Consider the following 14843-nt stretch of genomic DNA (forward strand, 5'->3'; position numbering starts at 1 on the left):
TATATATATATATAGAGTAAGGTTTAATTTACAAGTTAGAGCAACAACAACCCAGGTGTGGTGGTGTACACCTGTGATCCCAGAACTCAGGAGGCTGAGGCAGGAGATTGCTGCAAGTTCAAGGCCAGCCAGCCTTAACTACATAGCAAGACCCTGTCTCGAAAAAGGAAGTGTGTGTGTGTGCTGTGGATATAGTTTAGTGTGAAGGCTCAGGGTTTAATTCCCAGTACTGCAAACAAGTAATAATAAAAATTATAGCTATATTGTGATGAAAGTAATGTAAAGTTTATCAGTTCTTGGAGTTCTCAGCGTAATATTTTTCAGCTGTGAGAGTGAAAGCCTGGGTCAGGGATACCTTCTGCTGCTGAGCTCAGTCATAAACTGGGAGTAGCTCTGGCCAAGAAGGGCTTTTTCAGTGGTAGATTAGAGAGAGGGATGGCAGCCAGCACTGTCTGTGAACTGTTCTTCCTGAAGCAGGAAATCTGTATATTTAAGCAGGAAATTGTATATGTAAGGCCATCATGGTGGCGGGGGCATGTTGGGACAAGGCTAATGTAGAACTCAGATCAAGGCCTACTGACAAATACTCAATTATTTGTTTTAGTCCAGCAACTATTTTTACTATTCCTAAATGAGTTGAACACTTCACATGAAGGATTCATTTAGGCTCATTATAATCAGCTGTGCTATGTAGACACTCTTGAATTGTACTCTTTTTTTATTTAAATCAAAATTTGGTGTGGTGGGATTGGAGGCAGATTTCTTTTTTTGATTGCAGTAGGTGGAACATTTTAAGGCGTTTTATTCTTTCTTACTCCAGGTGTTACATACTTTTGTGCGAAAGAGGTGTTATCAGAGAGTAAAGAGGATGGCTTCTTTTTCCTCTCCTCCGTCCAGCTTTTGCACCAGTGTGGAAGACTTTTATAAGGAACACCCCTAAATGAAATTCTTCTCTGAATTTAGAAGAATGAAACAGGTTTTAGAGGGAGTGTGAGGATTGTGTTGATGGGAATGATTTTGTTGTTAGAAAGGGAGAAAGGGAAAAAGAAAGCATTATTTTGTTTGTCAGAACTGTGGCCATATTCTGTTGTGACTTCAAATATTCCTTGATATAACTGAGAATCTTTTAGAGAGGGGTTGGTAGTCTTTTTCTGTGTCGCGTTAGATAGTCAATATTAGACTTTGTGGTTACACAGTCCGTCATAGCTACACAGCCAATGTGTAAAGACTACCTGTAGCTGTGCTTCAGTGAAACTATTTAGAAAACCAGGCAGCAAATTGGAGTTGACTTGTAAGTTGACCCCTACATTAGCAGAATTAAAATTTCAATTTTTTTCTCTTGTGAAGATTATGTGACGATTATTAATCTTCTTTGAAGATTATGGTGCCTAGCTCTGTACTGCAGTGGTTGACAGTGGAGGGCTGAACACAACATTTTCATGTTTTCCTCTAGAAGATTAACAGACCTTTGAAAAATGTGCCATAGTTGAGTAGTGTGCTTGTGTGGTGTTGGGGGACAAAGACTTCAGAGCAGGTTGCCATCTGTCTTCCTCCTGTAGGTATCCATTCCCTGTGAAAACGGTTTGTCAGCTTGTGTTGATTGCACAAGTGCAAGGGAGGAACACTTGTTACCTTAATATCCTGTTTGAAAGAGTATGTTTCAGTTGAGGTTCTTCGCTGGGACAGCATGTTATTTGAATAAGCAATTCTTTAATGCTGATTCTACTTCCTCTCTAATACCTGTAGGGATTAAGACAATGTGTAGAGATTAAGATAATGTTTTCATATTTGTGTTTTCACAATTTGTAGGCAGAGTAGTTGTGCCTAGGCTAGAATAAGTATTGTGGCAAGATGATATGTAGAGTGTAAAATGAAATACAGCTGTCATCCTCTTATTGCCTAGAGTGTAATCTAAATAAATGAACCCTACAGACGCAGCTTTCCCCTTTTGTGAGCATGAATAATTAGGCAGCATATTCCCAGATTTGTGCATTATTTCCTGCATTCAGCATCTGTAGTGGAATAATCCTCCTGAGTATCTAAAATGAAATTCAGGAAATTGATTTTATGCTAATGAAGAATAGTGGAAATGAATATTAGAATAATGTAACATTAAAGGGGAAATGTTACTTATTGTGGCTTCAAAGCATGACCCAGATATTTAAATATTAATCAGATTGGATTTCATGTACCACTGACTATGGTTAAAACTTTTGAGAGGTTTGTGCCATCACATACATTTCTTCAGCTAATTTCAATTTCTTCTCTAAGATGTGTAAATAGAACTATTATCATGGTCAGTAGTTTGTAGTAATTTTGGTTTTTAGTTCTTAAACTGATAGCCCTTGAAGGATGACAGAAAATGGATTTTCCTCCCATAGATGCTGTGGTGATGACTTACTGTGTTAAAGTTTTCAACATGAAAGATATTCAAGGTAGTGTATAGTGTATATGTTGTGTATGCTTTGAGCAAATTTTTTGACCAGTTGGGATGGTTATAAGTTTATATTTTTGACTCATGGCAGTTTACTTGAAATATGTTTCATTTCAGATGTAATGATGGCTTTATTTAGAAGATGGTTGAATTGAATTTTATAGTATAAAAGATGTACTAGATAGACCAATATATAGAAAAAAAAATCTTACTGTAAAACAAATACACAGTGGATTATTGTGTCTTATCTGACATTATTTTCTTTTATATCTTTTTTCCAGATAAATGTAAATGACATTACAAGATTTTCAGATTTCCCCTTATCTAAAAAAACACTGAAAGGTAGGTATGTGGTAATCTTGGGACATATTATTGGATTTACTCATTTTTTTGTAGGGTTACACAGTTTGGATAGAGGTTAACCCTAAAATCTTACTTTGACAAATAATTTTGATATCATGAAAACCTGTAAGAATACTTCAGTTTGAGCTGGGCACGGTGGTACACACCTGCATCTCTAGAGGCTGATTCAGGAGGATTGGTATGAGTTCATCACCAGCTGGGGGTACATAGTGATTTCCAATCCAGTGAATTACGTAGTGAGAGCCTATTTCAACAAAACAACAAAACAAAACACCTGAAAAACTATAGTTTATCAACTTGCCATTCCCATTCTTTCTGGACTGGTTAAAGAATCTTAAAAAGATCTCAGGAACCTCTTAATTATTAAAATGAAAACTAATTGTGTTGTTTGAAATAAAGAAGAGAACAAAAATGTATCACCCTTTATATTAGTTTTCTAGGGCAGCCATAGGAAGATACCTGAGTGGATGGCTTAAGCAACAGAAATTAATATTCCCATAGTTTAGAGGTTGGAAATTCAGTAGGCTGGTAAGGCTTGGTTCCTCTCACAGACACGAGGGAGGATCTCTTCCAGTCCTCTTCCTTGCCTTGGAAATGACCTCTCTGTTGCTCCTTTTTTGTTTTTCCAAAACAATTATTTTTACCATGTACAAGATGAGGTTTTGAAATATGTATACATTGTGGGATGGCTAAATCAAGATAATTAATATATATGTGTGTGTGAATAGCCTCAAATACTTATTTTTCCTTCCTGATAGACACTTAAAATCTGTTAGCAGTTTTCAAATGCACAGTATATTTTGATTAGCTACAGTCTTTGTGATGATGTACAGTAGCTCTCTCGTACTTATTCTGCTTGTCTAACCAGAAGTTTTGTGTCCTTTGAGCAATGTCTTTCTGGTTTCCCCATCTCCTCCCCTGTGGTAACTGCCATTGTATTCTGTGCTTCTTCAAGTTTGTTTTATTAAGCCCGCATATATCTGGTACTTGTCTTCCTGCACTTATCTTATTTCATTTAATACAGGTTCCCTCCAGGTTCGCCCTTGTTGTCACCAGTGACAGCATTTCCTTTCATGGTACCTATCTATCTCACTCATTAGCTTTTCACATGCTCGTCTCTGTGCGCACATGCACCCTTGGCATCGCTGTTTTCAAATTTCTTCTAAAGATACCAGTCTTAATGGATTAAAGACTTCCCCTAGGGACTGACTGTGACTTAGTCACCTCTTCAAAGGCTATCTCCAAACAAGCATATTATGAAGTTCTGGAGGTTAGGGCTTCAACATAGGTACTTTGAGGTGGGAGGACACATTGCTCAACCTGTAACACTATCCTATAGGAATTTTCTGAAGTACCAGTCTCCCCTCCTCATTGCTAGGTTTGCAAGAAGCCCAGTACCGGTTGGTAACTGAGATACAGAAGCAAACAATTGGGTTGGCTTTGCAAGGTAAAGATGTACTTGGAGCTGCCAAAACAGGATCTGGAAAGACATTGGCTTTTCTTGTTCCAGTAAGTACTTTTATATTGGGTCAGGTCCTCTTCTATACAGTTTATAGCATTTTTTTTTTGCCTGTATGGAAATAATGATGTAAAGGATTGTTTTCATGTTGGATTTCCTTGGGTTGAATGCAAGCTTTATCAGACAGCAGCCACATTTGTCTTATCTCCCTACCGTTTTCTCTAGCTCCTAGCATAGTACCTGCGTATGACAGGCTCTCCATAATGTATTGAATCAGTTATTATTATTATTGTTATTTAGTACCAGGGATTGAACTCATGACCTTGCACATTCAAGGCAGGCATGGTGTCACTGAGCTAAATCCTGGGCCCATTGAATCAATTATTGTGCCTTAATAAACCTTGAGAAGCCATCTCATTCTTGCAGGATGCAGATAGTCCCAGTGTGACAGTTCACACCAGTTATGCTCTGCAGTACAACAGTGGGGAAAGTTGTTCCTGCTTTCACGAAGCCTGCCAGTGACATCGATACCTTTTTGTTCCGGATAATGCTGCAATATATTTGAAGAGATTTGGGCATTTCTTGAGAAATTTTCAGGACATTGATAGCTGTCCCAATAGAATAGTGGAGCTTAGGAATTTATTTACATCTCAGTTAGATAGTTCATCTCCTAATATGATTTCTACAAATCACTTGTTACAGTATTGCAAAACCATTTCCTCTTAAGTCTTGGTATTTTTTTTTTTTAACAATAGTGTCCTTCTATAGTTAAAGAATTCAGTCATATATGACTGTAGCAGCTATACAGATGAAAGTTAATTGTAGTGTAGTTTCTGTTCAGAAAATGAGAATTAAAAAAAAATTGTTTCAGTGGTCTCTGGGCCGTACATACTTTTCTGTGTTAGCCAATCTCCTTATAGCATGGCCCTGGCATCTGATGAGCTGGCCCAGGCTTTTCCCACATTTTTGAAGTGGGAGGAGGGGTACTTCTGGTAGAAAAGAAAAAAAAAACAGTCTCATAATGGATAAAACTTCTCTGATTGGCGGGGCAAGATTGAGACTTAGGTCAAAAATAACTTTTTTTTTGTTGTGGTACCTGGGATTGAACTCGGGTCCTTGTGCTTGTGAAGCAGGCTGCGGAACCACTGAGTTAAATCCCTGGCACAAAAACAACTTTTATAAGGAATTTCTGAATATAAATTTATTGTCTTCAAGGTGTTGGAAGCTTTGTATCGTCTGCAGTGGACCTCAATGGATGGGCTGGGTGTTCTGATAATATCCCCTACAAGAGAACTGGCTTATCAGACTTTTGAGGTTCTCCGAAAAGTAGGAAAGAATCATGACTTTTCAGCTGGCCTTATTATTGGTGGAAAGGTTTGTGTCCTTTTGTCTTTATCCTCTTTTTTTCTTCAATAACTTGTATTAGTGTACTGTGGCAGATGCAGGGAGGATGTGGAGATTTCTTCTAAATAGACTAGTCTCCTAGAGAAAGCATCATGAGCTGGGTATCACCTTTGTGTGGTTGTTCTCATCTAGAGTCTCATTGTCAGTTTTGTAGGTTCAAAAAAGTCCATTTCTCAAGGTCTTTTAATTGATGAGGCTATAAGATAGATGTACAGGATAATCTCGAGTAAATCTATTTGTTCATTTACTTTGAGAAAGATCACATTAAAGTATATGGACCAAGTTCCTTTTAATAAGGTTTCTGTCTAGAAGCTGAATAATTCAGAATATTGCTTTCTTTGTCAACAGCAGAAAAAGGAAAGTGATGGTTTTGAGAAATGTTTGCTTTAGGCCATGGTAAAACCTACTCAACTTTTGTTCTACCCTATGAGTATATCTGAAATGCTTTTATCTGCCAGGGTTTTCTCTAGACTGTGAGGATAAAGATTTCTTGAATTTCTATGTGTACAAATGCAGAAGAAGAAAAACCAGTGTCACAGACCTTATACGCTCATGTGCCTGACACACAACTTTAACAGTTAGCATTCTGGGGTTCTTGTTGAAAGGAGAGAACCTCTAAAACAGAGCTCAGCTCTTTTTTCTAGTCCACGAAGTATAGGAAGATGTGTGGGGGAGCCAGTTCAGTGCCCGTGGGTCCTGACTTAAAGAATAGGAGCAATTCCATTTTTCCAGTCAGTCCTTGCAGACTTACTAGGAAATCGAGTCTTGGAGCATTTGTTTAACAGTTTTTCTTGGCTGCGAAATCCTGGGTATGATTAAGACACTAAAAACTCTGAGTTCCTTAGGCCTTTACCAAGGTCTTTTATTTATCCCAGAAATGTGGACATGCTACAGAAATAGAAGAGAGAAATTATGTCCAAGAGTTTTTAGTATTTTATAGTTTAGTAAACAGGCTGCTTAGAAAGATGCATGTGTAATAAAAAAATAACTTTTTAAAGGATCTGAAACATGAAGCTGAGAGGATCAACAACATAAATATACTTGTTTGCACACCCGGTCGGCTTCTTCAGCACATGGATGAAACAATATGCTTTCATGCCACCAATCTCCAAATGTTAGGTGAGTTTTTAAGGAGAAAATACTTATAGGAGAGAGCTCTCATAAGTTTTAATGATAGGAATGTTATATGGGATATATTTTAGAATTTAAAAAATCTGTGAAAGCACTTGTAAGTTTTTGGCGCTTGGGCTCTAAACCCAGAATATAGACTAAGTTGTTTTTTGTTTTTTGTTTTTAATTGAAAGAACATAGTGCTCTTGTATGAAATTAGGTACTTTAGTGTTAGGCATTGCCAAAGATTTTCTAATACTGGTAACTCAATCTTTCCTATTTTTTTTCCGGTACTGGGGATTGGACTCAGGACCTTGTGCTTGTGAATTAGGTGTGATGCCACTGAGCTAAATCCCTGGCCCTTCTAGTAACTCAAAAGAGCAAATTATAGTTTTTAAATAAACTTTTTTCTTTTTTGTGGATGCTATTACATAATATGTACTTTAATCAACTTCAAAAAATGTACTTCTGAACTTACAGAAAAATTACAGTGATGGAAAGAGTTCCTGCATGCCCTCTACCTAGTTTTAACCTCTTACCTTTATCAAAAATAAATTTAACATTGCTGGGGATTTAACTCAGTGGTGCCACGCCTGCCCTACAAGCACAAGGCCTTGAGTTTGATCCCTGGTGGGGGTGGGGTGGGGGTGGAATTTAACATTAGTTCTCTATATAAGTTAAACTACAGATTTTATTTAGATTTATCAGTTTTTGTAGTAATGTCCTCTTTTAGGATCCAATCTAGGATACTATAGCTTAATGTATATTTTAAGTGCTAATAGTTGAACTGGCATTTTCCTTTTCTAGTTCTTGATGAAGCAGACAGAATCTTGGATATGGGCTTTGCTGATACTATGAATGCTATTATTGAAAATCTTCCCCAGAAACGTCAGACTTTACTTTTCTCAGCAACACAAACCAAATCTGTAAAGGATCTTGCACGCTTGAGTTTGAAAAACCCTGAGTATGTTTGGGTTCATGAAAAAGCAAAATACAGGTATGGACTCTGATTCAGTCAACACACACAAGCATTTTGTTTTTCTCCCCTGCTGGAGATTGAACCCAGGGCCTCATGCATGCTAGGCAGATGCTGTACCACTGAGCTACAACCTTAGCTTTTACTTTTATTATTCTTTTAAGAATTTGATATTTTAAATTTGTATTTTCTAGAGAGTAAAATTTTATTAGATATGCAAAACATAGTAAATGTAGCAGTTTGAATTATTCAAATTATGCATATGTCTTTTAATGTGAGAATAATGTAGCATTTCCCCAAATATGGACTGGAGAACATTTAAATAGTTTTCTATAACAGACATACCATTTAACAACACTCCTTGCTTCCACCTCCAGTAAATAAGAGGGGCTGAGGTTTTGGACTGAGAGCTATTATTGAGTCAAAGTGAAAAACATTTTTTAAAAAGACTTCTTAGCACCTTTAATGTTTTCATAGAGGCTATAACTCTTCAAAGCAGTGGAAGGTGGATACAATGTGCTGTATCTACCACAATTACTTGGGTACAGGATCATTCTCTTGAGCAGTGTTATGCAGTACTAATATACTATAGAAAACATTTTATCAAATGCACTAATATTTAACAAAATACCTTCTTTTTTTTAACCTTTATGTTTAAAACTTTTGCAGCAACCGTTATTTTGTTTTGATTTTACTAAAAGAGAATAAAAGATGTGTGTTCATGTGACAGTAAAAAGTGATTGTGGTATGCACGTGGTTGGGGAACATGTTTTAAATTGCATTTTGATATGACAGTTATAAGTACCTGAATGGCTGGTATGTGTCATTGCACACTTTAGACAATTGACTTTAAATGCTTTCTAGTGAAGTAAGTTCAAAATTTTGTATTGAAGATTTCAAAATAGATTCAACTTTATCATTGTTGACATCTTAAATTTTTATTTGTTTTTACAGTGGAGCATTAGCGTAAAAGAAATAGATTTGGAAAATGAATTGAGTTACTCTGCTTGAAAGACTTTACAGAAAATATAGGTATTTTTTGAAAGAAAGCGGCGCATGTCAGAGATCACTCCACACACAGACAGAGCTCATATGAGAGATTTCTTGTAAAGCCGCTGCACCACAGTGGCCTCCTCAGTGAAGGAGGAAGGAGGAGAGAGAGGGCTGGGTGGAAGGGGCTTGGTTGTATAGCGGGTGGCTGGAGTGAGCAGGTCGGGGAATTGCATCAGCTGCTCGGGCAGCCGCTTGGGGTCATTATTTGTGATCCATTCCTTATATCGACAAGTCTTACTTGTGTGTCGGTTTTGTTTATGGACAATGACGCATGATATAGGAAATGGAAACTTAAGGTATAAAATGGTGTCGCCAACCAAAGCGGCGACAGCCATATCAAGGTGGTTATCTTACATTTTTGTTTACCGTGATCTTGTTGAATATATATCTAAGATTAAAAAGATCCTGAAAGTAAATTCTGTGCTTCTAGGTGGTCCTAATGGGTAAACTTTGGAGATTCTGAGCCACTTCAGCTACTGGGAATTTGGGAGTGAAATAGCAGGAGAGACTTAACCTGTGGCTTCTTCCTTGTCTCACTGTTGGGGAGATGTTGATTTCTTCATGTTATGTTGAGATAGCTATTAAAAGTTTTGTTATACTTAATAGTGTCAGCAGTGTCTAGTTGAGTCACTGAATTAGAATTATTATCCTTGTTCCCAATTTCTGTAGATAAGATCGGTTATCTCTATATCATAAGGTTTTAGAAAAACTTTAATGCAAAGGCTGATTTTTGAAATACAATTCCTTATAAAAAGCATGGTTTTTAGAAAGAAAATTTGAAGTTAGATATATAGTGACTATTAAAACTGCTGTAGAGGGCCGGGGATTTAGCTCAGCAGTTCGGTGGCCTGTCTCGCAAGCGCAAGGACCTGAGTTCGATCCCTGGTACCAAAAAAACCCAAAACAAAACAAAACAAAAAAAAAAACTGCTGTAGATTACATGAAAGTTTAGATTTTTTCTGAAGTTGTATATCACAGTATACTCAGAAAAGGCATACCACTTGTTTTCTTTGTATTACTATATGAGGATGAATGGTGTTTCTAGTCGTATTAAAAGAAAATAGTTGTATCTGGGCCATATAAATTTGCTCTGTATTCTAGTGACTGTAAGTTAAATTCTATGATAAATTGGGAAAAATTTCTAATTTATTATTAGGTGCGTACAAATTTAGTACATATTATATTTCCTAATTTCAAACTTTAATCATATAAAATGTTTCCTGTTGTCTTTATTAGTATTTTTCCTTGTAATGTCTAATTTGATATTAGGTAACCAAACTTCATTTTGGTTAGGTTTTTTTGTTGTTTTGTTTTGTTTTTTGAGACAGGGTCTTGCTATGTAGTTCAGGCTGGCCTTGAATTCACTATATTGCGAGCTAGCTCAGGCTGGCCTTGAACTCACGGTGATTCTCACGCCTCAGCCTCCCAAGTGCTGGGATTACAGGCCTGCACCATGATGCTTGTCTTTGGTGTGTTTTTTTTGGTACCGGGGATCGGTCCTTGTGCTGGAGAGGTAGGCGGCGGATCCACTGAGCTAAATCCCCGGCCCTTGTTTTTGGTTAGTATTTTAGTGTTAATTTTTTTTCCCCCATCATCTTTTTTTTTTGAGACAAGGTCTCACTATATAGTTGAGATTGCCCTGGAACTCACTATGTACCCAGGCTGGTTTTGAACTCCCAGTGATCCTCCTGCCTCAGCCTCCTGAGTGCTGGGATTTACAGGCGTGCGCTACCACACCCGGCTTCCCTCTATCATTTTACTTTCTTTTTTATGCTCTTATGTTTTTAGATTTATCTTTTTAAGTAGTATATTCAAATTCCTTTACTTCCTACCATTTGTCTTCATTATTATATTTAATCTAGCTTTTACAGTTGGTATTACAGGTCAGAGGGTTAATCTTATACCGCAGCTTCTTTATGTCAGAACTAACAGCTTTTTAACCTTCTAATTTTAGTATCTGAGGGTAATTATTGCCTAGCCCCATTTTACAGTTTGCATCACTGTAATATTTTACATCTGTCATTTGTTCTTTAGCTGGAATTCACTAATTTCAACAGCTGTCCCATATGAACTATGTGACTGAGCTACAATTCTTACAAGAAAGCCCAAATATGACAGTGAATGCTATATTCTCTTTGTCAGCCTTTAGAGCTTGTTTGGAAGTTCTAGCAGGGGAGCGCAGCTACTCATATACCCTTGAGTATACAGTCCTCCTCTCCTCTCTTGGGCATGGTTGTTCTCTTTGACCGCCGAGCATCGCATTGGGAGGGACACATATGGAGCCCTGCGGGAGGAAGGGGACACCTGCCTAGCCAGGCCAGGTCAGCCGAATCAACCCTGACAATCAATGGGGCGACAGATGTCTCAGCCGGATCGCCCTCACATCCTTTGTCAGCTTTTAGGCTGAGTTGGTTCCCTAGCATTTTCTGAAGATGAGCAATGTGTTTTTTTTGTTGTTGTTGTTACGGGGGTTTGATCTCCGGACTTTTCTCTTGCGAGGCAGGTGTCATCACCACTGAGCTAAATCCCTGGCCCTGAGCAGTGCTTTTTGATCCAAGTGAACTTGGATTTAATGATTTGTGATGACTCAGTCAGTGATGAGTTAATGATGTTTAACTCAGTTTTAAACATTGTCTTTTTTGTGTCTTTCAGTCACTGTTTTTAATACTTTTCTTGAGTTGTCCCAGTCTTGACTATTAGAAGATGCTTCAAGTTGTTACCTGGGTCCTTTAGACATATCTCACTAGTGTTTGGATTCCTTAGTTTGTGTGCTACAGGTTCATTTTATGTGTTTCCAGCTCTTACAAAAAATTTTTTTTACCAGGATATGGTATTTAAATATCAGTGTAAGTGACAGTGGGCTTGTCATTGTGTTTAGGCTTTTCAATGGACAGATTCCTTTTCAAACAAACAAAGAAAAAATAAGCCCACATTGTCGGGCATGATGGTGTACACCTGTAAGTCCAGCACTTGGGAGGCTGAGGCAGGAGGATTTCCATGAGTTCAAGGCCACCCTGGGATACATAGTGAGTTCAAGATCAACCTGAACTAATAGCGAGACCCTGTCTCAAAAACGAAACAAAACAAAACAACAACAAACTGTGTCGTGAATTCATGCTCATATTTATAAATCAAATTTAGGATTACAGGTTTTTTAGTCAGACTCCTTTTATTCATAGTGTATCTCTCTTCCTCCAAACACCTTCATGCCTACAGAGTTCTATTTATTTGTTCTATCAGTCAGTATATATGGAATAATTTCAGGATAGTATCGGTATTAACAATGTAGTGCTTAAAACTTGACATTATTTTGATTTTTTTTTCCTACATAGTACAATACAGTTGTAACAATTAGAGTTCTTGGAAACAGTTCCTGTCATTAAACTGTCAATTTAATATATTTTGGGCTCTTTTGCTTCATTTTTGTTTTTTAAACCTTCAGTTTTTCTGTTACCATATTTTTCTGAGAATATGATCTATTTCCTTAATTTTTAAAGATTTACTTATTTATTTAAGAACAGTTTCAGTTTCACAATAAATTGAGAGGAAAATTCAGAGATTGTCCATATCCACCCCCCATTGTCCATTGCTTCCTTCACAGGGGCACGCTTGCTACAACTGATAAGCCTTCACTGAAGCCCATAGTTTACGTTAGGTTTGCTCTGAGGGTTGTACAGCCTATAGTTTGGACAAGTTTATAATAGCATGTCTCTCCTCTTAGAGTGTTTCAGCAGTATTTGCACTACCCTGGAAATCTCCTGTGCTCTGCCTGTTTACCCCACTCTATCCCTTAATTCCTGGCAGACATTGCTCTTACTGCCTCCATAATTTCTCAAGAAACGTCATATGGATGGAATCATAAAATAGCCTTTCACATTTGCTTCTTTCACTTAGTAATATGTATGTAAGATTTCCATATCTTTTTTTTTTTTTTTTTGGTACTGTGGATCGAACTCGGGTCCTTGTGCTTGCGAGGCAGGCGCCAGCACCAGTGAGCTAAATCCCTGGCCCAAGATTTCCATATCTTCGTGGCTTGAGAACTCATTTCTTTTTGCACTGGATATTTCCTTCTCTAGATATGAAAGTGTATTCATTCACCTACTGTAGGACATCTTTATTATTTCCAAATTTTGACAACTAGTAATAAAGTTGCTATAAACATCTGTGTGCAGGTTTTTGAGTGGACAGAAGTATTCAGCTCCTGTGGGTAAATATCAAGAAGCATAATATTTGGACCAGATGGCAAGAATATATTTGCTTTTATAATAAATGCCAAACTGTTTCAAAAGTGGCTTTACCATTTTGCATTTCCTTCAGCAACAATTAAGTTTCCTTTGCTCTACATTCTTGGCATCTGGTTTGATCACTGCTCTGGACTTTGGCCACTAATAAGTACAGTCTTCAAATGTACATCTTACTGTTTTAATTTGTATTTCTCTGAAAACACGACATGGTACAGTTTTTTATATGCTCATTTGCTAAATATCTGTATATTTCCTTTGGAGTAATGTCTGGTAGGGTCTTTGACTTTTAAAAAAAAACATGACACTTGTGTTCTTGTTAAGTTTTAAGAGTTTATATATTTTGGGGTATAGTCCTTTCTCATGTGTTGCAAATATTTTCTTACATTCGGTGGTTTGTCATTTCATTCTTTTAGTAGCGTCACAGGTCAAAAATTTTTAATTTTAATGAAGTTCAGCATTTCAGTTTTTTTCTGTGGATTATGACTGGTTTGTGTCTAAAACCATTTGATTTTCTGGTTTTTGGTTTGTCTGACATTTGTTATAATATAACAGATACATATGGGTATGTGTATATAATGTGTACTGTGACAAATGGTATCAAACTGTGTACTGTTTTCCTACTTCTTTCCTTAGGAATATATTCTGTAGGTCTCTCCATAGCAATATATGGATAGATTGCCCATTCATTTTTTACAATTGGATGATACTTGTGTGAATGTTCGGTAGTTCATTCTGTCAGTTCCCTAGTGATGGGACTTTCATCTTTTTTAGTTTCATAACTAGTGCTATGTATCTTTGGGTTTTTTAATGAGAGTATTTTTTGGAAGAGGATCCTGAAAGTAGGTTTAATAAAAGAGTAAATACATATATTTCTGTGACATTTGTTGTGATGTTTGAAATGTGGTAAATTGGAAGACTTGAGTAAACACTTTATACTTGCAATATAGATAATATTAAAATAGCTGTCATCTACTTGCTAGCCATTCTTTCATCCCTGCAGTTGTATATTAAGCCATCTTATTTTTGTATGCATTTCACTGTAAAGTGCAGGAACCTATTTCCCCTTAAATACATCGATCAGTGTGTACCACTAGTGCAAATTCAATATTTTTATGTTTGTTTTCTTGTAAGACTTTTATATGCAAAGTTGAAGCATATACCTCTAAACCCTTAAGAAGGTATAGAATATTACCATTAGCCCATTTTTTCTCATGCCCATCCTTACAGTTTGCTCCTGCCTTCTCCTAGTTGATTTTTTTTGAGACAGGGTCTCTAGGCTGGCCTTGAATTTGAGGGGATTTTCCTGCCTCAGCATCCTGAGTTCTGGGATTACAGATGTGCACTACCACACCCAGCTTCATAGTTGATGCTTGACCTTGCACTTTCATAGTTGACCACTATTGGGTCAGTTTTTTAAAAAAACATAATCTATAAGGAATTTTGATTATTTTTTAGTCTTGTGTTGAAATTCTTTTTATAAGGAATAATATGAAAAAGTCTGTTTTTGTGTTTCTGTATGAAATTTGAGATATACCACTATTAAAATTGCCCTGGCTAAAGGTGTAGGGAAATGGGAAGGGTAGGGGAAAGATAATAAAGGAAAAGGAAAAAAAAGCATGAGAAAATGAAAAAATGGAAATAAAGTATTTGTAAATAGGGAAGGGAGAAGGGGGTGAAGGGAGGGCAGGGATAAGGGGAAAAAATGAGAACCAAGACCTGTCATGTAAAGGTACAAGATACCAATGATGAATGTAACTGTACTGTCTACCTAAAATGTACCAATAAACTCAGAGGAAAAAA

The 14843-nt window shown here is 36.9% G+C and overlaps 1 protein-coding gene across 1 annotated transcript in view; it reads left to right on the forward strand.

The window, feature by feature from the left end:
* Ddx10 (DEAD-box helicase 10) overlaps nucleotides 1-14843 on the forward strand; it is a 291709-nt gene that overhangs the window by 6564 nt on the left and 270302 nt on the right. The window contains exons 2-6 of the mRNA XM_010610645.3: nucleotides 2716-2776; nucleotides 4176-4306; nucleotides 5472-5630; nucleotides 6659-6779; nucleotides 7578-7767. Of these exons, the coding sequence (XP_010608947.1) occupies nucleotides 2716-2776; nucleotides 4176-4306; nucleotides 5472-5630; nucleotides 6659-6779; nucleotides 7578-7767 (662 nt within the window). The remainder of the gene's footprint in view (nucleotides 1-2715; nucleotides 2777-4175; nucleotides 4307-5471; nucleotides 5631-6658; nucleotides 6780-7577; nucleotides 7768-14843) is intronic.

Source organism: Fukomys damarensis, unplaced genomic scaffold, assembly GCF_012274545.1.
Source record: "Fukomys damarensis isolate Sample0158 unplaced genomic scaffold, DMR_v1.0_HiC HiC_scaffold_16, whole genome shotgun sequence".
In the NCBI taxonomy this organism is placed as follows: Eukaryota; Metazoa; Chordata; class Mammalia; order Rodentia; family Bathyergidae; genus Fukomys; species Fukomys damarensis.